Consider the following 21,247-nt stretch of genomic DNA (forward strand, 5'->3'; position numbering starts at 1 on the left):
CGTATGTAGGCTTCATCAGGGCCCACGAATGGGCCGAGGACTTCGGCCCAAGACCCAACCCCCAGCCCACGATGGGCCCCCATTGGGGGCCCATAGAAGCCCATTTTTGCATAAAATCAAGGTCTTGGCGTTCATAAAACTGCTGAATCATCAGAATAAAATACTGTCATTTTTCGCCGTTCTAGTTCTTACTCTTATGAACAAGACTTCCTTCTCTAAAATGAATGAAATGTAGGTTAATATTTGCATGATCAACCTGAAGCAACCCGTTACCAATTAACTACTACCTAATATCAATACTATCACTTATTATGGTGGTGTTTGGATAGTCGCAAGAGTTATGGGGTCTGAACTTCCAGAGATATATTTTTGGCGAAGTGTATCTTTGACACTGAACAAATTATACTAGCGACTATTCTTATTCTAGATTCCGTGGACATACAATCTGTACCATTACTGCACAAAGCGTTATATTCTAAATTAAATGAGTCTCTTCTTTAATCATAAATTTATATCGAAAGAGGGTGATAAGATGAGTGGAAAATTGTCGGCTGCTTTTACTCTCAGGGTGAAATGAAAATTTTGAAGATTCTGGAGATAGGAATGGGCTGGGAATGGGCTAATTATGGGCTCTTATGGGCTCTAGTGGGCTATCAATGGGCTCTTATGGGCTCTGGTGGGCTATTAATGGGCTCTTATGGGCTCTGGTGGGCTATTAATGGGCTTTCGTGGGCTCTGGTGGGCTGTAGTGGGCTTTAAGGAGCTCGGCCCACTTAAACCCGTGATATCTAACCAATTAGCGATTAACTTGATATATCAGAAGTACTTGTTTCCTGAACTCGGTGTTTACCACTAAGTCAACACGTCTCCTAGCCTTATTACTGTATATATCCCCTTTCTCCTTTCCTACCCTTTCCCTTCCTAACACCTTATTTCAAATCCTCATCTTTCTACTACCATGTCAGAAAGCCAGCAATCTGACTTTGCGTCGTCGCTTTATGACGGAGATATAGATACTCTTGCTTATCTTACGCCTTCAAATCGACCAGTTACTCCAGGTCCATCTAGCAGTCAGCAAACATTTGATACCTTTGACTCTGAATTCCTCCGTCCAGTTATCCCACTTGTGGTTCCATCTTCTCTTACACGCGTTGGTCCTGACCGTAGAAAGGCATTTGTTCTTTATGACGAAATGACTCATAGTGATTGGGTGGACTGGTGGTTACAGACTGACTATGGAAGAAAGAGCAAGATACATTGGGATTCAAGTCATCAGTCAGATATTTGGAGCCACTTTCACCAAGTGGCACATGGAACAGATGGCTCGCCAAAGGTTATGTGTAAACGCTGCGGCCAGATTCTTGAGCATCCTTATTCTCTAAGTAAAGGAGCCGACGGGAAGGACCAGCGTCATGGCTTATCAACGATGAAAAGACATCTCACGACCGCTGGGTGTCAAAAAGCCAATAAAGGACACAACGCAGAAATCACTGAATTTCTCAAGAAGGGTGTAGGTTATACTACGTATAATTATTATTATTACTTTGCTAATCCACTTTGGCTACTTTAGGATGATACTCCGACCGAAGCTACTTTTTCGCAAGAAGGCTGGGAAGAAGAGATCTTATCGTTTCTATCTATGAATCGGCTTCCATTTCATCTCATTGAGCACCCAACGTTCAAGAGCCTAATCAATATGGCTCGCTCTGCCCTATCGTTGCTCGCTCTGCCCTATCTCCTCCTATAATCCCCTCCGCAATGACAATCCGTCGTCGGCTAGAAAGCTTAGTCAAGGATCGGCAACAGCGTATTCTTCGGATGCTTCCTGCTGGTTGTAAGCTATCTATCGCGCTTGACTGCTGGACATCCCCATTTTCTCAGGCTTTCATGGCGATCACTGGCTATTTTATCGATGCGGATTGGGTCTATCGGGAGGTACTACTTGATTTCAAACCTATTTATGGGGCGCATACTGGTACAAACTTGAGTAGTGTTCTTGTGGAAACCCTCGTGAAGCATAGGATTGAAGACCGGGTGTTTGGTTTGACTACGGATAACGCATCAAACAACAAGACATTAGTTGATTCGCTCCAGCAAGCTTTATCGGATGGTGTTCTTATTATCCGGATTCCGTGCCTTGTACATATTATCCAGCTCAGCCTTAACCAGCTTCTTGGTCATATCAAGGCAGTCCCATCAAACGACACAGCTGAGACAAAGTGGACAGAGCAACAGTCTTTAATGGCCTAGGTAAATGCACAGCACCGGAAGCGAGAGATCTTCTACACATTGAATAAGATCCGCTATCTTGCGATCTACGTGAACGCAAGTTCTCAGCGTCGGGAGACATTCAGTAATCTCCAGACTAAGGACACAAAGCTTATGCCGATCCAGGATGTGAAGACTCGGTGGAATTCAACATTCCTAATGCTTCGTCGTGTAAAGCGGCTCTGTGCTATCTTTACACCCTTCTGCGTTGAGTATGATCGTGAGGATCTATTACTTAATAATGAAGAGTGGCGTTAGGTCGACTATCTTCTTTGCATCACTAAGCCATTCTTTGACTATACCACTCAGCTTTCAAAGACTCGAGATATCACTGCGCATTATGTGTTCAGAGTCTACAACAAACTCTTTGAACATCTTGAACAGTCAATGAAGCAGCTCCGGCGAAAGCGTGTCCTATGGAAAAAATATATGCTTGACGCACTCGAAGCTGGTCGATTAAAGTTGGATGAGTGTTACTCTCAGACTGATAACGTTCGAGGGCATATCTATGCGGTCAATACAATGCTTGCGCCTGTCAACAAGTTTCAGTTCTTTCTGACTGATGATTGGGATCAAAAGTGGCGCGATACTTATCGTAAATCCTTTCAAGAAGCTCTCGCTCCATACCAAGATCGTCTTTCTAATACTCAAGGCTCATAAGTCTTTGAAGTAGTAGTTAGGCCAAGTTCAAAACTTGACAAGATGTTGAATGGAAGTAAAAAGCAGCCAAAGGCAGCCGCTGATGAAATGATATAATATCTTGACAGTGGTATATTTTAACGTAATTCTGATTTAAATAGTATTAACCGATTAATAGATACAATTGATATCGGGCCTCTTGCGTTCTGGAGAGAAAATCAGTGCCGCTTTCCGGCGATTGCAGCTCTTGCGCGAGATGTTCTCTCAGTTCCAGTAACCGGTGCTGGTGTTGAACGACTGTTTAACACTGCTCGAGATATCTGTTATTATCGACGAGGAAGGATGAAATCCGAAACAATTCAAGAGCTGATGATGTTCCTTTATACTTCAAGATTTGATCTTGAAGAGAAGGAGTCTCATCGGCTAGAGAAATTCTTCTCTCGTGAAGAGATTGAAGCAGCAAAGGAAGAGAAGGACGAAAGGATTGATGAGATTGAAGTGGAACCAATCAGTGATACTGAGGAGTCAAATAATGAATTGAATAATGAGATAGTGGCAGAAGTGGCTCCTTCTTCTACTATCCAGGACCACACTGAGCCCGAACTGCCAGAGAATAACACTCAGCTACGGGCTTCAGGACGGAAGCGTAAGAGTCGAGAGGATGATGCGTTTGAGTATCATTGATTTGTGATAATTATTCCAATCTATTCATTTTGAATTCAAGCTGTAATCTTAATCTCAATTGCTTCAAAATTTTCCAATCGAAAGACGAGATGTAAAGGAAATACTTAATATTATAGCCAGAAATTGCATAAATTATGCAGTCACGGAACCTAGGCATGTTTGTACTGTTTGTGGCCCAATTGGGGGCCCAGAGCCCATCATGGGCTAAAGGTCTCGGCCCATGGCCCACTGTGGGCTATAGAACTCGGCCCAAAGCCCAACCCATTCGTGGGTTGGGCTGGGTTGGGCCTGGGCCGACGTGGGCTCTGATGAAGCCTATGCGTATGTATGTGATAGAGTCGTGCGCTTCAGTACTCAATCCATCTCCAGTGCGATCAACAGTATCGGCTAAATATCCGCACTCGGTGCAAACTTAACCCAGCCCATTGGTCGTCCAAGAGTGGTGCATCTGCCTCTCAGGCCGTTCGTGATTTGACAGGGGGATCGAAATTAAGGGGAGTATGGTTCCTCAGGGCGCCTGAGTCAGGGTATATACACCATCCGTAGGACATCTGACCAACTCCATATTATCGTGATCAGGCTATATAGTCAATTCCTGGTGTTAACACAGGTTCTGAGCTGCACACAACGTTCCCTGAGCATCTAGATGCTGTATCTGCAGTGCGAGTTCCTGAGCACGATGGGGGCTGTTGTCATTTTCACTTAATTGGCCAACACTTGCATTAGAATAGCAGCGATAAATTGTTCAAATTTGAGCGCGTTCCATGCTGAGATGATTGCCAATTCTATGAGGCTTGCTCGCCCCCTGAATAGGCATCAATGCTCACCTAAGAGGCTAAGAGGCTAAGAGGCGAGCACCCATTGAAAGGGGTGGCCTGTTGGTCCGTCTAAGACAGTAATAATGACTAAGTGAGGCAGCAAAATGCGGACTAGGGCGAGAGGGACTGACGGGCCTGTCACGACATAATCGTTAGCTGAAAGTGGCGCCGGCAATTTCCAAGGAAATCGGCGCGACTGGCGTCAGGCCTCCCACCTTTATGAACACTGAAGCAAATTGCTGTCTATGACTAGATCCTGACGATATGAGCCGCTATTGTTTTTGACCTCCGTTGACCTTTTTCCAAGATAACTAACTCTTCAGCGTGGTCCATTACCCCACCAAAATTAGCGGAGAGGTAGGAGTCCAGTGACCAGAAAGTGGGCGATCGATGGCTTTGACCCTGAAGTAGTGGGTCAATGAGTCACTGGTGAAGCCTCCATGTGGGCCGTTCTTGTGGTTCAAGTGTTCAACCAATATTTTATTTCGAGACTTGCGCTTTTTTGAGGAGCGTCAAGATCTTCCCAGCTCTGCCTGTGATTTGATGAACCCATTGCTTCCAATAGATGTTGAACACATTGATGACGGGAGAAGTTCTTTACTGCCCCCGCTTTTTGCTTGAATGGCTTTCTAAGGCTTCAAGAAAAACACCCTTCTTTTTGCCCTTTTCGTTTTCTCTCAAACGCTGGGCTTCTCTGAAATCTGTTGCGTCGAACACACTGGAACCATAAGAACACTCACATGGTCGCCTGGCGCTACCTCACAACGGGTGACTCATTGGTCCCAGCCACTTTCCGAGGGACTTCGCCTTTCTCCTCCAAGTTCTTTCTTCCAAAGGAACTGTTCTTGGAAATCCAATTTGGTTTCGTACGGAATAAATCCGTGCTGTACACACACACACACACACACACACACACACACACACACACACACACACACACACACAATTCATTAACGCCCGGCGGCTGAGCCGAAAGGGCAACTAAAACTGATCTATCGATACACGTCCTAATATACATATGCCGTGTCTCCTTCTCCTTCGAGCCCATACATAGATCCTTGCAGCATATGTCCTCTCAGCTGTCGATATCAAAGGGATCCTTGTGGGTTAGTAAGTTGGTTAGTAGACTGACTTGAAGGCGCTTCTTCAAGTGTTCAACATCCTATCTTCGGCAGTTGAAGCGCGTCCACCATTTGTGGCACAAGGTGATAGGTGTAGGTTGGTGAAGGGGGAGGAGGGTGTCGTTGTGTTGGTTGACGTGGTTAGGTGGCGTCGAGTCGGCCCGTGGCGATCGCGAATCGTATTGAGGCTCGCACAGCTTCCAAATTCGGTGTCCATTGCTGATTGTCAGAGGGTGATTTCCCGCCCAGGAAGAAGGAGAGATTGCCCCGGTGAGTTTGGCTACATTGCAGCAGTGCTGTTCGTTGTATGGTCCACTTGCGACATCGGAAGAGGAAGTGTTCCACGGTCTCTCTTGCTTGTCCACATGCGCACTGGTCTGTGTCTGCAACGTTGATCCGATAGAGATAGCCATTGAGTCTGGCCATGCCAGGAGTTGAGCCAGCACGCTCGCTTCCTTCCACGATAATCGATCATACAGCCGTCGAGTGTGTTTCCCTGGCAGTGCTGCATCGATTCGTTTCACGTGTCTTCCTACTTTCTCCGGCAAGTCATTTTTAGGAGCTGCTTGAGACCGAGCGATCTTCAGTGTTGTCGACTTCATCCTGGGGACCGATTCTTGTGGGACGGCATCCTTCTGGGTCGCGGTTCTGGCCTGCTCTTTGGCCAGACCTAGCAGTTTATTGTCTTTGCTAGTAGGGACCCAACAGATGTTGATGTGGTTTCCGTTTCTCTGCAGTCTTTTCATCAACTTATACGTTTGGCAGACAAACTCCTGGCCCGACTGTTGCCGAGGATTCCCTATCGTAAGGGCGGCCGCTTTGTTGCGCGTAGACCTGGCTTTGCACCTCCCCGCGGTGCGAAATTTCAGAACCTGCACCGCACCTTAAGAGGTGTAGGTGCAGACTTTCGCACCTCAACCGACCCTGAGGGTCGGGAGGGTCGCTGGAGGGTAACCCTCATCGACCCGCATGAACCCGCATTTGCATAATTTTTCGACGCTTTTCCTCTTTTGGCTGGATAAAATGGATGATTCATCTCTGTTTTTTACAGCTGTTCCGTCAACCTATAGACATTTCATCGAATACTCTATCAATATGATGAATTTTGGAGAAATAATCATACAAAAGTAAATAGCAGGCATGGTCATATATAAATGTCAAGTGATATTCAATAATATTGATGCGGTAGGTGGTTAATGAAGGTCATCGGCAAAACAGCATGTAAAGTTGTAGATATATATATCGTAGAGCCTGTAAAGCATGTGTATCTTTATGAGTAGTACTACTATTTTTTAAGAAAGCTGTAAAGATAGAGTTTAAATTCCCTTATTCTTATATTATTTGAATCGTTAAGTCTTCTCCTATCAAATTACTATTAAGAATTTAGGTCAGATGATATAGGTAGGTCGTCAATTCGGTTCAAATATGCTAATTGTTGGACTTAGACATTCTGGTCAAGAATATTTTCTTAAACTGAGGGTCTCTTTGAGGTGTATTGAGGTGCGTTTAGGGGTAATGGGGGGTCTTTTTGAGGTGTACTAAGGTGTACTGAGGTGCGGGGAGGGTTAATCGAGGGTCTCTTTGAGGTGTATTGAGGTGTATTGAGGTGCGGGGAGGGTTAATTCTCGGGTTATCCACTATACTAGCGAATAAGATCTCGATAGGTAGATACAAAAAACGATACATCAATTCTAGCATATACAACAGGGTCAAATAGATACCCCAAGAAAATCGCACGTCTTTTCGCGTAAACAAATCAGTAAGTTCTCTATTATCTCCATCCTCAGTTAATATACTATCTTCTGGTTTACTAAATCTATTATGTCTTAGCTCTCCGAAGTCTACTCATCGTCTAGCTTCGAAACTCCAGACAGGGTGCTATTAGACGCGATCCAATTCCTCCTCCCTAACGATTCCCTCTCCCAACGCGAAAGCCAGAGTCACTTCTAGTCCGAGAGCCAGTTTGATTTAGCCCTTGACCTTCCGAATAATCGAGTTCAGATTCGTGCGGTATCTTAGGCCCTAGATACCCTTCCGCGAATCAGGCCCGACCGTATTAACGAGTTCATTATCTGCACACTAGCGATGTCTACAGAATTCGTTTAGTGGTGGCTTCACACTGACTACGGTAAGTCGAAGCGTATTAACTGGGATATAAGCCCTGGAAGCCGTCGTGCAAAGTGCTGGGAAGGGTTTCAGCAAGTTGCAAATGCCAAAGATGGAAAGCCAGGGGTTATATGCAATCACTGCCGTATAGTTCTCGCGCATCTAGCTACGAACCATACTGGAACGTCGACGATGCAGAAACATCTCGATGGACTAAGGTGCCGATAACGACTACCGAAGAAAGGTACTGGTAGTATCCATTAACTAATTAGTGACGCGGTATGTTCGAACTAGCCTATATTAACGTTAATACTAATACTTAGTTCACTCTCCCTTAGGCCGAAAGAAGACTAGCGCCTACCTTTACCCAACGAATATGGGAGCAGAAGATTCTTAATCTTATCACTACATCGTAATTACCCTTCCGACTCCTCGAGCATTAAGAATTCCACGACCTCCTTTCCTACGCACGGCTAGCACCTACACCACTAAGCGTCCTATCGAGAAAGGTCATTCGCGAGCGCCTCCGGAGTTTCGTTATAGAGTATCAACAAGACACACTATAACGGCTCCTATCTAGTGCAAAACTATTACTTGCGCTTGACTGCTGGACTTCACTATTCTAGGATGCATTCATGGCTATAACGGGATATTTCATAGACTAGGAATGGGAGTATCGCGAGGTTCTCCTTGGGTTTGAGCCACTTTCTGGAACTCACTCTGGCGTGAACCTCGGTGAGGTTGTTCTCCAGATTTTATAAAAACACTAAATCACCGATCGTGTATTAGCGGTAATAACTGATAATGCGTCTAATAACAAGACGCTAATCACAGCGGTGAATGATTTAATCCGCGAACTATAGCTAAAGACAGATTCTACGATTATTCAAGTGCCCTGCCTTGCGCATATCATTTAATTAAGTCTGATTGATTTACTTGGTAAAATCAAGGCTTCACCACAAAACGACACTGCCGAATTAGCATGGTCTGATGATCGTGTACGTTTACTTCGTGCGCGCTAGCAGAAACATGAGATCGCCGATACTCTAAACAAGGTAGGTTTCTATTTAAGTGTCTTATATAAATCACTAACTATCCTTATAGGTTCGAGGTCTTGCGGTTTATATTAACGGAAGCCCTTAACGTAAGGAAGCCTTCCTGAATCTCCAGTCTAATGGGTAAAAGCTTGTCCTAATCCAGGACGTTCGTACGCGATGGAATTCGACGTTTCTTATGCTCCGACGGGCGAAAAGGCTTTATATTATATTCGACGAGTACTGTTCGTACCATGATTAACCCTATTTTACTTTAAGTATAGAGGGATGGCGACAGATTGACTATCTACTTTATATCCTTTAGCCCTTCTTCACGTTCACTACGCTAGTTTGTCAAACTAAAGACTCGAGTATTCATCTCATCTTTAGTATTTATAATAGGCTCTTTGATCATCTTGAAAGATCTATGCGTTAGCTTCGTCGAAAGAAGGTTTCCTGGAAGTAGCTAATGCTTTCCTCCCTTGAGGCTGCGAAAGATAAACTCTCGAAATACTACGGTATGACAGATGATGTCGAAGGTGATCTCTATGTAATTGGAACGATCTTGGATCCGTTAAACAAGATGGAGTTCTTTTCAATAAGTGATTGGGCCCCGGATCACACAGGAAAGAACTATAAGAAGGAATACCGTGAGAGCCTCCAGTCTCTTTTCGAGAGATATAGCCGACGTATACCATCAGATATGACACAGTCTGATAGTAGGCTATCAATAACCAAATCAGCGCTTGAGAGGGCTTATATGCGTGATCTATCGAAGCTATCAACCGGTCCGCAGCACGATAAGCTTACTAGATATCTTCAGAGTGGTAAGTGGGTAAACCTACTAAATGAATTATCAAACTGACCTTCTTAGACACTATCGATGAATCCGCGCGGATCTTCTGGAGAAATAATAAGAAGGAGTTCCCTATTCTTATAAGCATTACCCGTGATATGATGTCTATTCCAGCGACTGGTGCCGGAGTTGAGCGTCTTTTCAACTCTGCTCGGGACGTTTGCCACTACCGCCGGGGTTTGTTGAACCCAGAAACTGTTCGCGATATCATGTTATATTTGTGTACAACAAGGTTCGATATCAAGGAGGAGCAGCGGCTGATTCTCCAGGAGTATTTTTCAGAGCAAGAGATCGCAGCCACGTCTGAAGAACTCGACATCGAGACACATTGCTCCGAGGCTATCAGTGATACTGAGGAAGACATCGAGTTGCACCTTGATACACCGGTCGCACCACCACTCTCAGAGGTCGCTGCTGGAAAGCGGCCGGCGGTCACTTTTGATGATGAGGGAGTCTCTAACGTCGATGAATTTGCGGATCCAGAAGAGAACTCGGTATCACCCTTACCTAATACGCAGCATCGTGTATCAGGTAGGATGCGGAAAAGGTCAAGACTTCTGGATAGGTATATAGTTTAATAGTTTAAGACTTGAGAACCCTGTATTCGAATCTAAATGATCATGTAAATAATTAATCATTCAAAGCCCTATAACCCATTCGAAGATAAACCTATGATATACACTAAATGCTCCTGTAAGGCCATATAGTAATGAAGTTTTAGTTTACAATTACAAGAGAAAACGGCCTGTTTCTACATAATATATGCAATTGACCCCGAGTGACGTTTTTTACCTGTTTGTCATGTTTGTCGCACCTCAGGTTTACCCGCGGGTTACCCTCTTGAGGGTCGACCCTCGAGCTACCGCACCTGAGGGTCGGAATCTTGGAACCTGATCCGCCCAAGCGGAGGGTTAGGTGGAGGGTTATGAGGGTTACCCGCGGGTTGGTGCCAGGTCTAGCTGTGGGTGTCGGGATGCTGCAAAAGGAGGTTGATCCTGACAACGCCCTTAGGTGATCCACGAGTGTTTGCCTTGTTTACATGTAGATCTTCAGGTAGTGTAGGCAAAATGTAATTTCAAAATTTCGAAATTACTGAAATTTGGCTGCTTGAAATGTAATTTGAAATGGGCCTTGAAATCTTGAAATGGCGCTAGTCCCAAAATAGTAATGATTATCCGCTATTCTACCAATAAAAAGCTTCAAACTGACGGGCGGGACATCGACATCAGGTGCTTCTATCCCCGCCGCCGCCGGCTTGGCCGCCCGGAATTATCTGCAGCTCCTTCAGACCGTTCAGAGACACGCTTCGACCTCGTCCGCATAAGATTAGCTGAACCTGAATCTGTTGTGGGTATCGTTGAAGGGCTAAGGGGAAGCTCCGAAGTTGGCTTCAACAATGAGTTAAGCCTCAAATTCAACGCAGAAATGAGGGCGGGATTCGTTGATGCTGAAGCTGAAGTCAATGCTGAATTCAATGCTGAAACTAGGGCAGACGTTGGTGATTGCTCTGATGATTGCCTTGGTGGCTGCTCTGATGGCTGCTCTGGTGGCTGCTCTGGTGGCTGCTCTGATGGCTGCTCTGATGGCTGCTCTGATGGCTGCTCTGGTGGCTGCTCTGGTGGCTGCTCTGATGGCTGCTCTGGTGGTTGCTCTTGATGTTGGTCTGAGCCCTCTGATAGATCGTCTAGCACTTGGTTTCGCTGTAAAACCCTCTCTATCTCGTCATCCTCTTCTTGAAGTAGTGATTCTTGCGCGACTTCGGGAGGACGGTCTGCCCGGAATTGTCGTTTATTGATCTGCACGAAGAGCAATTTCTCAACGCGGTGAGGCTCGAGTCTATTTCGGACTTTTGTATGCTGAAGGTTCATCTGTGAAAAGGCTCTCTCCGCTGCCGCCGAATTCGCGACAGTATTGCAGAGACGACGAGCAAAGGGTGCAAGAAGCGGAGCAAAGTCCTCCTGTATACGAATATCGTAAGTAAGGTCTCCGTTGTAATAGGGGATAGTATAACGTACTGCTTCAAGCCAAAAGAGAGATGGGCTCTGGGCCTTCCAGCAGGAGGCATTATAAAAAGCTCCCGTTCTCTGCCTAAATGAAAGAAATTCGTGCCAAGCGGAAGAGCTTCTATCGTCGTTCTGTACAGGCCGCAGGACACCTTCGATATAATTTCGAGAGCTCTGGTCAACTTTCCCAGGGACTCTAGCAGGATCAAGATGATAGGCTACCCAGTGAATAGGCTCAAGCTGACGTAGTATTCGACTTTGCCAGCCTATGCCATCCAAATAGGATAAGAAATCGTCCTTAAGAGATGTTTGGGAGGCTAATGTTCGTAGATCTTCATGAAGATCTAGCCACCGCTGCGTTACCTCCATAATCGACGAGTTCCGAGCTTCGGACTGTTTCTGGGCAACATGTAGAGGCTTAAGGATTTTGATTAATCCCTTTAGTTCCCACCAGAACGAATGCGAGTTCGCTATCCGAATAATCTCCCTTCCCCTAGCAGTCGAAGTAGCAGGAGTGATAAGTGTCCACTCGCAGATAGCTTCTTGGCAGTCGTGAAGCGAGGATAGCATAGTATATTGCGTTCCCCATCTGGTAATGACGGATGCAATTAAAGCCTTTCTATTACCCCACTTCTCAATCTGCTTTGCTTGCATCCTTGCGTACTCGAGTGGTGAGTGGTGGAAGAAGACAACGATTTCAAGAGCCTGCTTAAACACTGACCCTGCTCGAGGGACCTTGGAGCTCTTTGGGTCAACGATATCCTTCATGATCAACTGTAGCCCGTGAGAGTCACAGGGAATCATGAAGCAGTGCCTGAGTTCTGGTGTTTGCTCAAGCTTCTCCCAGACCGACTTCATAACACAACAAGTATCCGTCGAGATAGAATTGATTCTCTTCCAGTCAGCTATTTTATCTAGCTGTAACAGAAGACATTGGAGCCTGTTCAAGATCCAACTGCTAATAGCAGCAGCATCAAGTGTCTTGTCTTCCATATCATTCAAGTAGATAAACCATGACTTCATTGGAGTTGTTATAGTCATCACAATTACCCGCTGGGATCGGATATTAGTAGTCTCATCCACCGTTATATTCAAGAACTCGGTTCTCCGCAGTTCCTTCAGCACCTCCTCCCGTAGTCTATTATATGCTTCATCTAGGAGATCATCGGCGATTCGGTGGCGGGAAGGGATTTGGTATGTTGGACTTAATGCATAGATGAGGTCGCGCATCTCATGCTGTTCGAAGAGGTTGAAGGGCCTAGCTCCGGTGAAGCAGACCTGAGCTATTAACTGATCAATATTTCGAGATGGTTGAGAAGCAGAGAAACTTAGGAGTTTCTGTTTCTTCCCCGTGTTGGTTTCAGGATCCATCAGAGCCTGTGCTTTCGTGCATTTATTAACATGCTCGCTCTGCCGCGTCGTGTTTTTGGCGCGAATCTTCAAGCACCCGAGGCATTTTGCTTGAGGCACCTAGCCGAAGTCAGGGGAGCACGCATAGGCTTGTGAATCAATATTATTGCTACCTTTTTATCGCCTTGTAAGATTTCAAAGCACCTCTGAAGCTCGAGCTCGGTGTAGGAAGCCTTTGCAGAAGACTGACTAGCCATTTCCAAGGGCATATAGCTATAAAGGGGTAGGAGCATCCCAAACATCTCACAGATCTATATCCTGGTAGCTGTTGCCATGAGCTACAACATATCCAAAAGAATATTCGGCAGAAACAGGATGTGTTACTCCTATTGGCTGTAATGCGTTACCGTCTTTGATTACTCAGCGGCACCAGCCCCTTGAAATGTAATTGAAATGAGAAAAAAAAGTGAAATTTCAAGATTTCGTAATCAGTTGGCCGATTTTGTAATTACACCATCACTAATTCCAGGAGACTCCAAGGAGCTTTACTGTATGATACGAATGACCCGTTTGTTACCGTTTATGCAAGACGAAGCAGCTAGACAGGGGTCTTTATCACGCTAGTTAAATCTTGACTAGTGTGCTTCGCATTAGGGTTTGGGAAACAATCTACGAGTGGAAGAGGGGGAATCTGATTTCGAATTTGGCAGTATCGTCTTCAAACGACTGTTTACAACCCGTCCACCCGTACCCCCCATACTTTTCCCATCACCGCTTTTTTTAAGAATGGGCAGCGTTGGGCAAATTTTCCACTACTCAATGTGGGCACCCATGTGTTTTTAACGGGTCGTATTTTCGGCGTCACAAAAGAGGATCGTCAACTAGCTGTCGTGGCAGACGACATACATTTTCTGCCAACACCAACAAGTAGTCTTCCGCCAACACCTTCTTCCACGATCGGGAAAAGAAAACGCCTTGACCGATGGTCCCACAGAGCTGGTTCAACAACACCGTTCAAATCCACATCGCAATCTCATGGGGCTCCGCTTGCAACGCCTATCAGATCAAACACTCCTGTTGACGAAGACGCGGAAAGCACTCAGATTACGTGGTCTGACACGCTCGATGAAGTTAAGGATTCACTACAAACAAGTACACCCACTCCGGAGAGGCGTTCACAAAGACCAAGAAAGACCTCCTACGCTGATATACTTCCACGATCTAAATAAGAATGCGCCTGACTCGAAAGCTTATGTCATCTCTTGTGTTGCGGGTATTAGTCATCTGGTAGGCTTTTTTTCATTGGTTCATTTACTTTTGAATCGCACTCCCGCTTCATTCAAAACACTTCAACGTTGCTTTTGCCTTCCAATTCCTATTCCCCCTGCCTTTCGTTTCAGGGCCGATGCGTGCGACGCGCGCGTCTTCCAGTAATATCACGCAACCCTGGAACAAATCCTAAAGTACCAAGCTAGCCATATAGAGGTTAGCTGACCACGTGACTAGGGTTTGAAAGACTATCTCTCTGTTTCCAGATATGGAAGGCAATAACGGGCGGCACTGTAGAATAGGGCGGCTGGGACAGTCTATGAATCGATCAATCAATCAATCAATCGGCGTCAAGTTCCTAGAGCCTCTGCTGGGGAAGTGACAAACAAGCCAGAAAGTGTTCAGTCTCCTGGGGTCCACGTACAGTAGTTCCCAAAACGGCCGAAGGCGTATTTTGGGCCTATGCATCAGTAGCAAACATGTCTGCTTTGTGCCTTGTGCTTGGCGAGGGGAGATTGGCGTCAAGGGTATGCTCTTTGCATGCCGCGAGCAGGTCAAACTGTGTGAAGTCCTCAAGGAATTACCTGCCTGTTGGGCCCGCGAGTCGACGTTGAGGAACTTTGCTTTCCGAGAGTGGAGTTCGATAATGTGACGGCTTTTTCTGTAGGTTTGGTGCAACTACCAGTAGTTGAGGTATCAACGTGCCTGCTTAAAAAACATAGCAGTGTGTAAAAACGTTGAATTAACCTTTCAGCGGACACCAGAAAAGCGCTGGTTGGATGTCTCCATCAACTATGCCCTAATGCACTGCTTGGGTAGAGCGAGCTTCTCGCTCAACGTTGAGCACCAAATCCATAACCAACAATCTAGCAGCATTCACTGGGCGATCCCAATCATCATACCAAACTCGATCTACGAATCTGAAGTAAGCGAGTCAAGTTTCCTTCTCACCACTCAGATTGTTGCCTCTGATGGCAATTGATCACCGTTGCTCAACGTTTCAAAGGAGAGCCATGAGTTCGGTATGGAAGCCAAATTATAAATATCCTCACTGGATTCGAGTCAGTACTCTGTTTGACATCAACTCACATCTGATTCCCACATCTGACATCCAAGGAGAATGCACCATTCCGACGCTAACCCATGGGAGGATGATAGCCTCATAGCCCAAGCGAATGAGCAGTTGACACGATTCCGGAGTCAGAGGGGTACGCTCGCCACATGCCTGATCTCCCGACGTGTGGTGTCTCTCGGCATCTCCCCCGGCTATGTCAAAGAGTGGATGGCGGCGGATGGGTTTCGAGAAGTATATCAGAACTAGTACGTGCCGATCTTCTCCACTGGACACGCGCTGATTTACGCAGGAAAGACGCCATCATGGAAAGATTCGATTTTGACCGTCAAAGCTTCTAGCCATTCTTAGAAGACCACAGTGACCATCCCTCGATTATTGTTCCCGACCAGAGTCTCGCCAACGGGCCAGCCAACACCGAGGGTCGATGCGCGTTGGGTTTCATCTAATACGAAAAGAAGGCCGCTCCAGTACCCATAGCAAATGCATGCACGCAACCCCCCATTGATGCCCTTTGTCTAGGCTTCACCACCAAGGACACCCACGACCTTCTCGTAGTATATCACGGTGAGGGTCTCAGGCTGGCGGCGTTGGTTCTAGAAGGCGAATCGAGCCCGAAACCAGTTCGTTAGATCAACATAAAAATAACATCATTCGATAGAGATAATCTTCAGGATTCTTATGGTACTATTATCTTTCCAATCGAAGCTTTGTAGATGACGTGGGAGCTGTCTAAAGTTGGCAAAATCGAGCTTGCCGTTGGACTCCCGTGGGGACGGCAGAATATATATCTCTTCCGTTACATTTTCTGGCCTAATCGGGATAACAGTCACAACTCCCCCTTTTCTCGACAACCACGTCGTAAAGTGCTATATAAATTTCAAATCTGTATCATAGAGCGAGTAAGTACCTTGTGTCAAATTTTTGTTAAATAATAATTCTTCATTGTGGAAATGTACGGTCGCCCTGGCCGCAGAACCACTCCCGTTACAATTTCTGGCCTAATCGGGAAGCTAATCCCAAACCCCTTTTTTCTCACTAAATATATGTTGGGAGGCTCTGAAACTTCTCATTCATAATAACAGATGCAGGCAGCACTTAGTAATAAGTTTTAGTACAGAAATACTTATTTTTTGTGGAGATATAAGGGGCTTAAAAAACGCCCCCTGGCCCTACTCGCGATCTAGGGTTTAGGTTTTCTCTACCGCCTTGGCTGAGGGACAGGCGCGGGTATGTACTCTATGCCATTCAACTTAATTTCGACCCACTCGATCTAGTCAAGCCCTATAGGGCCTACCCTCCCGCGTAATAAGTCTCTAGGATCTCCATTCATCCTTTATCGCTGAGCTAGCGCCCTTGTAACCGACTTAATCCGATCTCGGCCGAGCGTGATCTGGCCGAACTCTGTTGGGAGTTGGATTCTATGTCTATGCCTCGATTAGTGTCGGCCACGAATACTGGCCGCGGAATAAACGTACCGTAGTATGTATTGCTTGATATTCCGCACTTTGTCTTTTAGGTCCACCTAGGTACGGAGCTACAACACAGGTCTTATAGCATTCTCATCCTCTGCCTTAATCCACGCCCAGGAATTTCCGTGGACGCACCATAGCCGTATCAGGGCCGCAATCTCCTCACGGGACCATAGCACCCGCTCCCGTCGTCGCTTCTTTGGATCCGGCGGCTTTGGGCGACTATTAGATAGTTGTCGGACACACTCGTCGATTAGCTTATCCTCTCTCTTGAGATTCGCCTGCAAGACCGGTGCCGCAAACCTTGCACGGGGCTGCGGCCGTCGGCTGGTTGGCGCTTTATCCCTTAATGGCTCCCTATATCGTGTCCTTAAGCTATCTACGTCGAATCCGGGGATTGTAGATCGGACGCTTAGCTACGTTATATCGGTTAGTGCTAGTGAAGCCCGCTCGGATTCTCTCGACGGTCTGCTTGTTGTCGATGATCCCTCATCCATCACCGAGGCCCAGTCTACACTGCGCTCTAGCCGGGCGGCGGTAGTCAGATCGGCTAGGACGCTAGATCTCTGTCGGGGCCGACTACTACTTGTCGTCGACCTATCATTAGGGCGCCCGCGAGATTCTCTCGGCGTCCTCTCAGTGAGATGCACAAATCGAGGATCTGTTGATATAAGCGATGAAGATCTCCTTAACCCTTCATGCGATCGTGAGACAGGTGCCTGACTTAGGTGGGCCACTTCAGCCGTCGCGATCCATTCCTGCATGCGTGTATGTCTATCCGCAGTGAGCATATCCCCCTTGTCGTATAACGCCCCAAAATTGGCTGTCGACCTTGGGGCCGGGCTTTCTGACTGCATAAGCCTCTCGACTGGATGAGGAGGGGGAGGCATTCGTCCCACGTTCGTGAGATCTACTACCTCGATCTGGTTTGCCTTAGCGGGCAAGCTTTTGCTAGAGACATTATCCGCAGGGTTTCCTTCATCCGCTATATTCACTCCTGACCGAGTGCTAGCCTTTGGACCGATTGGACTGTGTCGCGGCGTACGACTAATCGGGGTAGGCGCTACAGGCGTAGACGCAGCAGGACTATCGTCTTCGTCGGATTCTGAGGTTTCCGCGCCTCGGAGCCACAGCGGAACGTCACTGTCTTCGCTGCTTTTATCGGTCGGATCTAGTATCCGGCAACGTATTAGACCTGATTATCTCGCTAGAGGAGTTGAACCTACCAGGCGAGCGAGTACGCTTCTCCCCGCGCCGCTCCACGGTGCTAAGTGCCCGTGAGATCGGTACTGTTACTTCTGGTAAACTAATACTGTCGGAAGCGCTCTCAGCAACAGTTGACACACTAGCGGCAAATCTCCTCGGGTTCGACATCGGTTCTCGATTATAATATTAACGAACTATCGGGTTAGAAAACGATGTGGAAGCGAGTCGACGCTATCCATCCAACCGCTGAGCCCTAACAGTCCTTAAGGTCAAACCCCGCTACTTTAGGGGCTTTCCTGCACGAGGGCGCTCTGGCGCTACTCTGACTTGCTCGTGAGCCGTCGAGGGGTCCACATCTAAATGCGATGTATCGCATTCAAAGAGGCACCCGTCTATTCCGCACAATAGCGGTAATTACTCTCGCCTAGACTTCTATCTGTTGCTGGTTGCTTTCTATTATTATACAATGGCAGTTCCTGTTGGTTTAGGCTTCCAAAATGGCCCGGCCTGACCGATCTACTGAGTATGCCACTTAACGAGTAGCCACACGAGCACGGGTAGCTCAGCTTCGGAGTCGTAGGCGCCAGGCAGAGGCCACCGAGACCCCAGACACGTTCTTGAATATCTTTCTCAACCACGATCCCCGGGCGATGCCAGCGCCTCCACTCGAGAACCATAGTGTAGCCACTTAATTAGACGACCTGCACAATACCCTTTACGCTATCCCTCCGGTATATAACGAGGAACCTGATCGGTCCGAGGGTCTCGGTGGCGCTACTTCGATAGGGGTATCCGGGGGGCCTCTGGACCTAGATCCTACTAGTTAGTGATTGACGATAGAAGGACGTCTATCACTCCGTAGAACCATTCACTGACGACTATGTTCTCCACTAGAGCCGGAGTTTTTCGTCCCCGAACCTAGCCCATTGAACGACGACGAACTACCTAGAGATTCCCAGGAGCCTATAGCAAATCCTACTCCTAGTCCTACGGTAGATTACCCTGACTTTGCTACCGCGCCGGTCGCATCAGGAAGCCTCCTACTAGACACCTTAGCTACCGCTCTTGTCGATCAACTCGTGACGCATCATGGCTGCGATACTGGCTCGCATTAGACATCAACCCCTACGGGTCCAACCCAAACAGTCAGCCTGTTAACTATGACTGGCTGGGCGGCTCCAGACTTACTCCAGCCGCCTGCGAATGGACAGATTGCTTAGCATCCGACTGCATGGGACTCTCTTTTCCCCCTAGCCGAGCGTCGTAAGATCTTCACTGGCTTACGTTCCGTTGGAGAGGAGCAAGCCCTCCAGCCGCCTACTATCGACCTAGAATCGGATACGGTCCCCGACGATAGGAGTCTTCGTGTTGCGCTTGATATCGACAGTGCTGGCGGGTTTGCGTCGAGCTTAGCAGTCGCGCGCGAAGGCCTTCACTGGAAAGCCGCCCGTCCCTAAGTAAGCAACCTCCAAAGCTCCCTCCACGTAGACCCGATTCGGGTGTAGTGGTTCGCGGCGAACGGCCGGCTTCGGCGTCGGTAACAGCCTCTCTATCGCGTCCCCTATCTTCTACTCGGTCGTCTTGCGGGTTTCTCGGACGTTAAAGTCTATTTCCTCTTCCCCCGCCTCTTTCATCCTGACCTCGACCATTTCGTGATCCCTAAGGCAGACTAGCAGGTTTGGACGGACGAGATCTTCTTGCCCGCTGTCCATACGGTCTATCCCTCGTCGGCCACGTAGCACTTCCCGTCTAGTGCCGAGCATATTGAGCGAACCGCCCTCGCTCGCAGCCGAGAAACTCGCATAGGCGCTACGTCCGGGCCGTCTTATGCGCAGGACTTACATTACCGGCTTCAGCCTAGTGGTCTGGCTACGTTGTGGACCGAGATCTAACGTCGGGTCTCCCACGATGGCTATTCGCATTTTCTAGATACTCAGATCATCCTGATAGCTAAAAATCTTAAGACCGCCACCTAGCGGTCCACTTGGGCCGGTGCCCGGGATACATTCCTCCGTGATTAGACTCGGGGCGTCGACCTAGCGTATCTCCAGCAGGACTTTTACGATCTTGCTAAAGAGGTCATCTCCCATCGCAGCTCCTTCTACTCTTATCCCTCTAATGATCTCCCTCTGACCCTATGCTGGCGCCGGTGCTGCCTCGATCGATTTTCTCAGTAGGTTACTACTAGTGACGCGGCTATCCCACCACCTCACGACTCACCAACCTCCGAGGATGACTCGGGTGAGAGCTTATCTAGGGACTCTACTTCCTCCGCCGAACGACCCCCTGCAGTACCTTCCTGCCGTCCTCCACCCGGGTAGCATATCGAGCACTACCCCCAGTCCCTCGTGCGGGATCACGATTCTCTCACCATCGCACCCGCTAAGTCTAGTCCGATCTAGAAGCGCGGCCTTCGATACATCTAGTTCTACAACACGTCAAAGGAGATCTTCGCCGCTGGGAACCACTACCCGTTTACCCACCAAGGCTTAGACACCCTTGCCCTCGATCCGGGTATAGTGCGGTCCTGGCAGTATATTGGCGGGGCCGTTAGCCACTCTCCACTAATAGTGCTCCGGGCTTACCTCTATACGAAGCTCCGGTGCCATGCCGCTCTCGAAGGCTATCGGTTCCGGTCCTACGGGACCCGCGAGGAATACAGAGTGACCGGGGCCGTTTTCAAAGCTATGGACGCTATCTGGCGTGCACGCGGAACGGCCGATATGCCGCTTATCCTGCCTGGTACCTCCCGGCCCTTCTTTGTGTATCCGACGCCCGTGATAATAGACTAGTGGCGCTGGAATATTAATAAGCTCTGTCTTGGATTTGAGTTGATATATAGTATATAGCCGCGGAACTTTGTCTATTGGGAGCACAGCCGGGTGATGATGATGTTCCTCCGGTGTCTCTCTTGTACGTACGGCGGCTAGGGCGCCTATCTCCGCCGCAGTGTGGGACTCTAGATCGATCGCCGTACCCGTCGCCCCCGTGATGGCTCCGATACAGAGCGGGTGCAGGAGGGCATGGCGCTTGGCGTACATCTTAATCGCACCGGCTACGCCTGGATGGCCGATAAGATCGATTGGGCGGCGATGATCTTCCTGCCTACCCACCGTCCACACCTTGTGTTTAACACGCCTAGTCTCCAATCTGCCTATCACGCGCGGTACTGGCAGATCGTCCGCGCCCGGGAGGACTTTATCCTTTTCTATGACATCTTTAGTCGCCTCTAAGAGCACCGGGCTGACGTAGGGCGATCTCGACTCCTGCTCCAGCTGCTAGTAGACCTCTGCCTGCGTGCGTTCCGCAAAGACGTCTATTGCGTCTTTTTTAGGGTTTAGGGTTTTAG

General features: G+C 47.8%; 8 protein-coding genes across 8 annotated transcripts; 6 read left to right on the top strand and 2 right to left on the bottom strand.

Annotated features, from left to right (window-relative positions):
• Window positions 1-958: 958 nt before the first annotated feature.
• Window positions 959-1,747, top strand: N7496_010705 (zinc finger BED domain-containing protein; the record flags this gene model as incomplete). Its single annotated transcript, XM_056703618.1, has 2 exons — window positions 959-1,510; window positions 1,571-1,747. The coding sequence occupies 2 exons, from the start codon at window positions 959-961 to the stop codon at window positions 1,745-1,747; spliced, it is 729 nt and encodes a 242-aa protein (XP_056552618.1).
• An 11-nt stretch (window positions 1,748-1,758) lies between these two features.
• N7496_010706 (uncharacterized protein) lies at window positions 1,759-2,928 on the top strand (the record flags this gene model as incomplete). The annotated part of the gene is made up of 3 exons (XM_056703619.1): window positions 1,759-2,190; window positions 2,251-2,475; window positions 2,527-2,928. The coding sequence occupies 3 exons, from the start codon at window positions 1,759-1,761 to the stop codon at window positions 2,926-2,928; spliced, it is 1,059 nt and encodes a 352-aa protein (XP_056552619.1).
• Window positions 2,929-3,279: 351 nt separating this feature from the next.
• N7496_010707 (uncharacterized protein) lies at window positions 3,280-3,591 on the top strand (the record flags this gene model as incomplete). The annotated part of the gene is made up of 1 exon (XM_056703620.1): window positions 3,280-3,591. One exon carries the CDS (start codon window positions 3,280-3,282, stop codon window positions 3,589-3,591), a length of 312 nt encoding a protein of 103 aa, XP_056552620.1.
• Window positions 3,592-8,850: 5,259 nt separating this feature from the next.
• N7496_010708 (uncharacterized protein) lies at window positions 8,851-9,106 on the top strand (the record flags this gene model as incomplete). The annotated part of the gene is made up of 2 exons (XM_056703621.1): window positions 8,851-8,919; window positions 8,996-9,106. The coding sequence occupies 2 exons, from the start codon at window positions 8,851-8,853 to the stop codon at window positions 9,104-9,106; spliced, it is 180 nt and encodes a 59-aa protein (XP_056552621.1).
• A 33-nt stretch (window positions 9,107-9,139) lies between these two features.
• Window positions 9,140-10,104, top strand: N7496_010709 (uncharacterized protein; the record flags this gene model as incomplete). The annotated part of the gene is made up of 2 exons (XM_056703622.1): window positions 9,140-9,497; window positions 9,545-10,104. The coding sequence occupies 2 exons, from the start codon at window positions 9,140-9,142 to the stop codon at window positions 10,102-10,104; spliced, it is 918 nt and encodes a 305-aa protein (XP_056552622.1).
• An 823-nt stretch (window positions 10,105-10,927) lies between these two features.
• On the bottom strand, window positions 10,928-13,136 carry N7496_010710 (uncharacterized protein; the record flags this gene model as incomplete). Its single annotated transcript, XM_056703623.1, has 3 exons — window positions 10,928-10,973; window positions 11,021-12,999; window positions 13,053-13,136. The coding sequence occupies 3 exons, from the start codon at window positions 13,134-13,136 to the stop codon at window positions 10,928-10,930; spliced, it is 2,109 nt and encodes a 702-aa protein (XP_056552623.1).
• A 3,621-nt stretch (window positions 13,137-16,757) lies between these two features.
• On the bottom strand, window positions 16,758-18,066 carry N7496_010711 (uncharacterized protein; the record flags this gene model as incomplete). The annotated part of the gene is made up of 3 exons (XM_056703624.1): window positions 16,758-17,049; window positions 17,113-17,863; window positions 17,919-18,066. The coding sequence occupies 3 exons, from the start codon at window positions 18,064-18,066 to the stop codon at window positions 16,758-16,760; spliced, it is 1,191 nt and encodes a 396-aa protein (XP_056552624.1).
• Window positions 18,067-20,130: 2,064 nt separating this feature from the next.
• N7496_010712 (uncharacterized protein) lies at window positions 20,131-21,131 on the top strand (the record flags this gene model as incomplete). The annotated part of the gene is made up of 3 exons (XM_056703625.1): window positions 20,131-20,289; window positions 20,343-20,640; window positions 20,905-21,131. The coding sequence occupies 3 exons, from the start codon at window positions 20,131-20,133 to the stop codon at window positions 21,129-21,131; spliced, it is 684 nt and encodes a 227-aa protein (XP_056552625.1).
• Window positions 21,132-21,247: the final 116 nt, after the last annotated feature.

This window comes from Penicillium cataractarum, assembly GCF_028827025.1.
Source record: "Penicillium cataractarum strain IBT 29864 chromosome Unknown utg000008l, whole genome shotgun sequence".
Lineage (NCBI taxonomy): Eukaryota > Fungi > Ascomycota > Eurotiomycetes > Eurotiales > Aspergillaceae > Penicillium > Penicillium cataractarum.